This window comes from Dendroctonus ponderosae, unplaced genomic scaffold (genome assembly GCF_020466585.1).
Source record: "Dendroctonus ponderosae isolate FM_Combo_2020 unplaced genomic scaffold, Dpon_F_20191213v2 Dpon_F_20191213_4, whole genome shotgun sequence".
Lineage (NCBI taxonomy): Eukaryota > Metazoa > Arthropoda > Insecta > Coleoptera > Curculionidae > Dendroctonus > Dendroctonus ponderosae.
The window spans coordinates 9098049-9106857 of record NW_026018611.1 but is presented as its reverse complement, the minus strand read 5'-3'; the positions used below and the strand labels follow the sequence as shown (position 1 = coordinate 9106857).

The following is an 8809-nucleotide window of genomic DNA, read 5'->3' as shown; positions in this document are numbered from 1 at the left end:
CGAAACGTATTTTAATTGATAAATTGGGACAATAAATGACTGAAACCCAGGAATTAATTTTAATTTATAAACTATTAAAAATCTTCCTTTGCTTACCAATGCTTATTAACGTTCTTACTGATTTGGAAACCTCGCGCCTCCATCCAGTTGTCGGATACAAACTTTGTCAGGTAATTTCTGATGCTGTCCGGAATAATCACCACTAAATTTTGACCCTCTTTCAAATGAACTGCGATTTTCATTGCGGCTGAAACTGCAGCTCCACTGCTTGTTCCTATAGGAATTAATACCCAACTAAATGATAAGAAATGCTTAGTAACGCTGGAGTTTGTACCACAAAGCAGTCCTTCCTCTCTAATGAGTCGTCTGGCCATTGTAAGGCTTTCTTGATCGTTACTTTTCACCCAATGGTCTGCACCGGTTTGATCCAGAGATGTGGGCACAAAATCGTACCCTAAACCTTCCACTTCGAAAAAAGTTACGTCTGTTTTGTTTAAGGAGTCAGGGACTGCAAAAACCGAGCCAACTGGGTCCACTCCTACAATTTTGGTTTGCGGGGAAAGTTCTCTGAACTTGCGGCTGATTCCTGTCAGAGTTCCTCCAGTACCTGCCCCTAAAACCTACCAACCCGATTAAAAACATCGTAAAATTAATCACTGAAGTGTCATGGTATTTTCAATACAATAATGAATGCGGAATTTTAGAAACAGCATTGGAAAAAGTTAAATAGGAACTTTAGAAACCGAATAGTTTTCAGAAGAAACAGTCAGTAACAATGGACAAATATAAAATGTTAATTTGATGTTGATGGTAACTTACCAAAGCGTCCACTTTATGGTCGCACTGATCCCAAATCTCTTCGGCGGTCGTGTCATAATGAGCCAAAGGATTTCCTGGGTTGGAAAACTGTAAAAATAATTAAAAAACGCCACAGTCAAAACGAAATATTTTTTTACCTGGTCCAGTATCAGTGAATCGGGAATCTCTTTGTGCAGCCGATTGGCTACGCCAAAAATACCTTCTGCAGAGTAAGAATCTGCTGTAATGGGTGTTTTGATTAGTCGAGCCCCTAAAGCTTGCATTACAGCCACTTTCTCATTGGACATTTTCTCGCACATTACAATGATGCATTTGTATCCTATAAGAAAATCAAGATCAACCCCAAAGAAAATTTGAAATAAAACGGCTTTGTCTCCTTGCACTTTATCTATGCTAGAAGATTTTTTCTATCCCGTCCAGATTGGGGCATGTAAACTTTTTAGTGTTGAAGTAAGAAAAAATTGCTCGCTAAAATCATTCATTTTATAAATTGTACCTTTAATAGCCGATGCAAGAGCAACTCCAACCCCAGTATTTCCTGATGATGGTTCAATAATAGTCATTCCAGGCTTTAGTAGACCTTGTTTTTCTGCATCTTGTATAATCCTGTTGGCGATGCGGTCTTTGATCGATCCCCCAGGGTTGAAGTATTCAAGCTTTGCATCTGTAATTATATAAAGTTGGTTCAAATTTGTTAAATAAAAAATGGTTTCAATTATTAGTGGATTTTTATATTATATCTTATTAAGATACTATTGAAGTTCATACATCTTTTTACGGAACAAGCAAGATTAAATTCAAGGGCGCTACATAATATGTTTATGGGGTGCGAAAGTTTGCAATTTTCAAATAGTTTTTTCTTAATCATGCACATTTTTCTTGCCCACGGTTGAAAAGAAAAAAAATATACAGTGCAAAGTGCAAAATATTTTGAGGAACAAATGAAACAAGAGCATGGCATAGAAGAAGGTGAAATGTCGAATAACAATGAATTTGAAGAAAGACAAGCTAGCGCATATCCAGAACTGATTGATACAATTGAAGATCCACCAGGCTGAAATGGACTAAAATGAATAAATAAATATTATTTGAAAACCAGAATTTCGTTCTTCAAAGGAAGCGAGAGAGTTTCTTCAGATAACTCAAGGAACATCGGCATTATCAAGGAACTGAGCAGACAAAGTGATCACGAATGCAGTATGTTTCAGTGCCAAGGTTTTAAAGACATTTTAATAACAAGAGGCAAGGATATGAAGATTAAAGTACCAGAGCCTATAATCTTCTACAATGTCTTCATAAATTGAAGCAATTTTTGATATTTCTGGTTTCATAAAATGATCAAAATGGCTTCAAATTGGCTCTGAAATAATTGTATATTTCATATAGTCACAATTAATTGTGTGTAATTGTGTGTATATAATATAATAATTTACCTATCAAATATTTCATAGACTCTACATTTCTTAAAATAGTTTTTCCGAATACAATTTTAAAATTCATAATCGGTTTAAACTAATTTTGAAACTAAGAGTTGCCAAATCAAATTTTGCATTAATCGAAAATTTTTAGTGCGTAAAAGTATTAAAACTTTTCAGGTCCAAAAAGATTTCATGCTACACTTCTTGATCCCAAAATTAGTAAAAGGACGAAAAAAGTATCCAAAGAATCGTCTAGAAATCATTGAGAAAACCGAAAAAAACCTTGTTTTTAGTTATTCCGGAGACATAAAAATAATCGAAGTCAAGTATTACCTAAAAGCATTATATAACACTTGTGGATCTAAAGAAACCAACTAATCTACAAGTTGAAAAATTGTATAGATATCAACAACACTGATTACTGAAATTAGTGAGTTTTCCGAGTTTTTAGGTCGTCGTAAAATGGAATTTCTTCCTAACGTTTCGCAAGCACGAGTGGCTTGCATCTTCAAAGGTTGTGATATTGATGTGACGACCAGAACAGTGTAAGCGTTAAGCAAACCACCCCTGAAGATGCCAGCCACTCGTGCTTGCGAAACGTCAGGAAGGAATTTCATTTTACAAACGCCTAAAAACCCGAAACCCCACTAGTTTCAAGAAATGGCCTGAAAAGTCTACCTCTTATGATAACACTGATTACTGATGAATTTTTCGTCACGATTTAGTTTGTCCCAGCCATACTTTTGGACAATTGATGATATTGATTGCATGTAAAAAGAATCAGCAACGTACTATAATCTAAATGAAAACGGCATTTGATATAATTAAAAAAATAATCGCCGAACAAAAATTAATATCAGGAACTATATGCAAGTGTTTAATCTAAAGTTATTTCAGAAATTACGAGCAATTGTCAACACCATGTAAGTTTATTTCAGACTTTGTTCATTACAAATAAATTTTTATTGAAAACACATTCGGTCAACAACATATTTACAGCGAAAATGTAAACTAGTTTCTCATTTTGTCTCAGACGTATATAACTATTTTGTTTTGTTGTTTGCACGCTATTGCAAGATGTAGGATAAATAAAATATAATTTTCAATTATGAACACTAAAATCTATTGTAAACAGAAAGATTTTATGAGAAAGATTGTACCGCGCAGATTTTCTCTTTAGTGTATTAAATTGATTGGCCAACGTTACGCACTTCATTCGTTTAAATAAATCTTCTTTTCCTTGAGATTTGCAACAAAAATAATTATGCACCTGATGCAAAATTCAAATGCAAAATTCAACCCAAGGTATACAAACCTTGACTAAAATAGTTAAACGGGATCTTTCTATTGGTGGAAGCAAGGTCCCCATGATTTTATTTGTTGATAGTTAGGTAGATATATTTCTATTTATATGTTTGTTTTCAAATACCGATTCAAAACATTCCAAAATAACTGACTTTTCGCTAGGAGTAAATAGGAAGAACTAATATTAACTGTCCTAATTTTCGAAGTAGCAAATACAATGTGGATCAGTTACTGTGCAATGTACCATGCAAAAGGGCTGAAATTTTGTAATTTTATTACTTCCAGTATATTAGTAGGCATATGGTAGATTACTAGGAAGTCAATAAAGTCCACATTTCTAATCCCACATTTTTATATACAAACTGTAATTATTGAATTACCAATCTATTATGGCATGCCTTGTGACTGTTTAGATACGTATTTACTTCCTATAAGCCCTAATGATCGTTTGTAATCCCATACAAAAGCAAAGTTTGTATGACTAAATGTGACGTACCATATTTCAATAATGTACTTATCTAGAATCGTCACCTTGAAGTGTAACATTTATGGCATTTAAGGATGGTTTTATATCACAAATATAAAATGCCTGTATATAAACCGGTTTTTTCCCGTTTTGGAAATGTTATTGGTTTTATATTTGTCACTTTATCTCGATTTCTAATACGTTTATTCGACTAAGCTGCGTACATTCCCAGCTACATAGGTAACTATGTGGAATCAAGCGTATGTAATAAGTTATTGCTTATTTTATGTCGATTGGTCGGTTTAGTGCAGGTTTTGAAATCGATTAATTTTTTTAATCATGAAGTTATTAAAGTGCATATTTGGACGAAAAGTTTTATATCCATTGCGTTTTATTGGCCCTTAGAAGAATTATTATAAGTTCCATAAAATATTTCTTAATAGCACTAAAAAAAATTTCTACTATCTATTAAACAACATACTTTTTTAAAGGAAAACATTGGAATATTTGAGTTTTATATTTATTTTGAAACCCTGAGAATTGCAGCTTCAGTTATAACAACATACATTGTTTTTTCGAATTCTAGGCGTTATTTTTTCAGTTAAATTTTAAACGTGTTCTTTGCTGCGCTAGTGCAGTGTTTAATTTACTGATAAATAATACGGAATAATTATTAGTCACTTAAAGGCGTGTTGTAGCCAAAGACTTTAATATCTTAATCTGAGGTTGTAGCTAATGATTTATCATTAAATTTCATCTGTGTGTATCTACAGTCTGTAACCGTTCGAATCATGAAATCGGTTTACATCGAAGTAATTAAAATTTAGACTTTTTTATTAACTTTGTCTTTAGAAAATGCGAATTTGATCGGTTTATTTAAAGACACAATATTCTCAATTTAGAAATATGTAAGCAACTTCCTTCTCATTTAACTGAATCGAATGTTTTTACGCCTTCGCTTGATTTTATTTTATCTGAGATAAACTATAACATGCAGGCAAGGAATTATCAAAAATCAGAAAAACATGTCAAAAAATAGGATAATGAAATGTAAAATAATTACAAACTTTTGAAAAAAAATGTATTGCGAAATTTTCTTTATTACAAATACTAAAATTAATTGCAAATAAAAATTTGCAATTTGAGAAACGCAAAACATTTTAACTTTTTCATTTTTTACAGTTTTACAGTACAAGTTTTTACTAGCAGGGGATGATGCGGAAGGAAAAATTAAAGTTATTGCCTGCATCTAATAAAGGGCAACTTAGTTCTCTTGAAGAGAGTAAGAGTAAATAAAGTATATAGTGTACAAAAAACTGTAAATAATAAATTCCGCATAGCAAACTATCGCCCCTAATAAGTAATTTTAGTTCCATTTAGTGAGTTACAAAAAAAAACGTATCCATTGGTTTTGTATCTTAAAATCTATAAATGACGCAAAAAAGAAAAATCTATGAACTGTTCTCAACTACTTGGACTCGCCAATGACCTAAACCGCACATCATAACATAAATTCCAAAAATATCTGATGAATGCAGAAATTATAAGGAAGATAACTTAAAAGTGATTGAATTTTCAACACATTAACACACGTAATGAAGCGTTTGCTATCATATTTACATGAATTGTTAAATAATAACAGTTACGTTGCAGTTTTTTGCACACCACTTTATCTAAAACTGTATAACTGTATTCAATTAATTTATATTTTAGGATCATTAAAACTAAACTACATACTTATATAAGATTTAATTATATTTCCTAAGATAGGCTTTGCCATAATAAACAGCGCAAATTTTATAAAATTTGGTGTTTTACCAATTATTAATTATTATTAATCTGTGTACTTACAGACATTGCATTTGACTCCAGCTTTTTTGGGTATTGAATTAAGTTTCACCATTGGCGTATTACCGATCAGCTGAAGAACATTATCCTGTATTTTCTCGCTCCTTTTCCTGGAAAAACAAATGCCTAAATTATTGTCATTGTGAACCAAATACTTAGATCAATGGGTTTTTAGAAAGAGGACAATGACTTCAGGTAAAAATATATCCACTTTCCGATTATTACTCGTACTATCCTTAATCTAAATATACGCATCTTTTAATACTTGCTTTCTATTTAGTTGCGCTAATTTAGCTGGATATATGTTTGGAAATATAACAATGTACTTAATGGTTTGTATAGCTTATGGTTGAGTTAAATTGAGCTTTTCAGACTATACAACTCGTTATTCGCTATATTGATTGCTTCTATTAGAATTGTTTCTGATAAAGCATTAAATTATAACTTCCATTACTTTACTTCTGGAACTCATGTAATTAAATCCTTTTTATAGAGTGTAAATGTACACTATACGGTCGATTTATGATCATTACTATGTAGGGCCCAGTCCAAATATGTAGGCGAAATTTCATTAAAAAGAGAAACTCGTCATAAAGCTTTGATGGGCAGGTTATTAACTAATTCGAGTACAAGAACGACAAAACATCGTTAAAGTTCTATTTCTACCATGTTGTAATAAATCACGTTTGTGTCAATCCAGTATATACCAACGTTTTAGTTACATTAGCTTATTAAAGGCAAATGTGAAATGTAAAATGCCATTAAATATATTTTATCCAGTTAATGGTATTTTAATGAGAGCTAGGAAGAGGTTGACGCCACGGAAAACACACGAAACATAGAAAAAGTCACTGATCGATCATAAAATAATGTATATAGTGTCGAAATTATATTATATAATTAGAAATAATTGTAAGTACAGGGTTTCCCATTTCATTTTCACCCATTGTGAGAGTAAAAGTTTTTGATGGAACAATTGCGGGCAGAAAGCTTGATACCTTTTTTCGCCTAGTTTAGTTTTTACTTAAGATAACTAAAGGTTGTGATATTTTTATTATTGTGCACTCTATATTTTACGGAATTTCTGAGATCACTATTATTAGAAACTTAGAAATAACAAACAAACAAAATTTAGTGCTTTCCTCTCTTAGTATCGTCTTTGGTTTTCTCATTATGATTTTCTGTACTTTCCTCTGCTTTCTTGATTTGCGCAACTCATTTGAGACAGAATTTATCTTTTGTACCGGGTTATGCCGTAGTGTGTTAGCGCTTAGTAGCTGATAAACTATTAAAGATGAAAAATTCGTTCGTACACTCACCTCAGATTTTACCGGATTTTAACAAAGGCTATTTTATAGAAACCATTTTATTATATTTACATTTAACCACGGTATAAAAAGGTGCATCTTTTCATAATTTAATAATATCTCGTAAAATAAGCTGTGTTTCTTAGCATTATTTGAACACACATCTTAAGCGTCATTTTTATTCCATAAAGGTTGTTTAATTTAAGAGAAATATAAAAGTAAAAAATCTTTTATGTTTCTCTTGATTCGTAAACGGCTAAGATGGACCTTCAACTCACGGAATACTGAGTAAATCGTCAAAACGCTGTGGGCCAAAAACTGACTATCATTCATTGATTTGTTTTTAAATAAATAATAAAATTTTATTAAAAATATTATTTGTTATTAGGATAGTACTAAAATTCTGAATGGTTTTCCTTATATTTACTGCAAGTACGTCAATTTAAGGAAACATATTTTATTTAATAATTTGTGATTAACAAATTTAATGTAGACGCATTTGCAAAAGCAACTTTCTTTATTAGCATGTCGTTTTCGTATCTGAATTATTTTGGAAATCAATGATGGTAATTCATTTTAGTCTTATCAAATTACTCAAAAAAAGTTTTCCTTTCTATTATGACTGTAAATAACTGAAGGAAAGTGAATAAATTTATAATTTTATCATTTAAAATTCTATAAAAAAACATCACGATATATTAGACATTACCGTTCTAAACCGTCTTGTATTCGTATTAATATTTCCCTGAAATAGGCCTGTTTCCATTATAAGTAAACCTTTTAAGAACAAAATTCAACAACAGAAATCTCAATAAAATTTGCCACAATACGTAAAATAACAACAAAAATATTCTTTATAAATAAATGATTTATTTCGAATATAGATAAAAAAACATATATTTTCATAAAAACCTAAGTATTTGCAATACTTATATCTAAGGAATTGCGCTGGTCTTTCTGCCCGGTTTTATGTATTTTTGGAATATTCTTATAAATTTCAGATACGTAGGCCTACTTAATTAATTTTTTCTTGCATATTTCGGAAAACAAATCAAATTTAAATATGAAAAATATTATCTGATAAACCCAAACACAAGTTTAATTTAGATGAAGCGCATGATCCTCTTTACTGTAACATTTTTCAATAATAACTCGTTTTTAGTGTCAATATATCAATGTAAATAGCAAAAAAATATTTAGGATTGTATGGAATAGTAATTATTTAATATCAAAGACAATGCTTACCAGTTTTGGTAAGTATGAGGAAAAAACACTCCATCCTGTTTGGCATTTTTCGTCCAAGTGCATCTTCTAGGGGCGTCCGGAATCACAAACGTTTCCCCATTTATCGGGGCTACATAAACCAACTGACCTTTTGCGTTATAATGCGTGTGAACACCATCATCAGAAATATCAGCAATTTTCTTTTCCTTCTCAATCACTTCGTGTGAATATGGACATTCGCTCAAAATCGTATCGTCTGAAAGCGCGCTCATTTTCAAATACTCTGTTATCACTTTTATACTGTGTTAATTTATTAGATGTTCTTCTCTTGATCGAAGTCGAAGTAATGATTTGAGCCAGCTAACGCATCCGACCTATTTCTGCGGTTCGTGTTGACCTGAACAACGCGTATAAATATCTAA

The 8809-nt window shown here is 31.4% G+C and overlaps 1 protein-coding gene across 1 annotated transcript in view; it reads right to left on the bottom strand.

Moving 5' to 3' along the window:
* Positions 1–8809, bottom strand: part of LOC109544276 (cystathionine beta-synthase) — a 10732-nt gene extending 1923 nt beyond the window's left edge. The window contains exons 1-7 of the mRNA XM_019914373.2: positions 8409–8809; positions 5860–5966; positions 1316–1483; positions 957–1138; positions 820–906; positions 335–620; positions 97–274 (exon numbers count right to left, since the gene is read on the bottom strand). Of these exons, the coding sequence (XP_019769932.1) occupies positions 97–274; positions 335–620; positions 820–906; positions 957–1138; positions 1316–1483; positions 5860–5966; positions 8409–8659 (1259 nt within the window). The 5' untranslated portion in view covers positions 8660–8809. The remainder of the gene's footprint in view (positions 1–96; positions 275–334; positions 621–819; positions 907–956; positions 1139–1315; positions 1484–5859; positions 5967–8408) is intronic.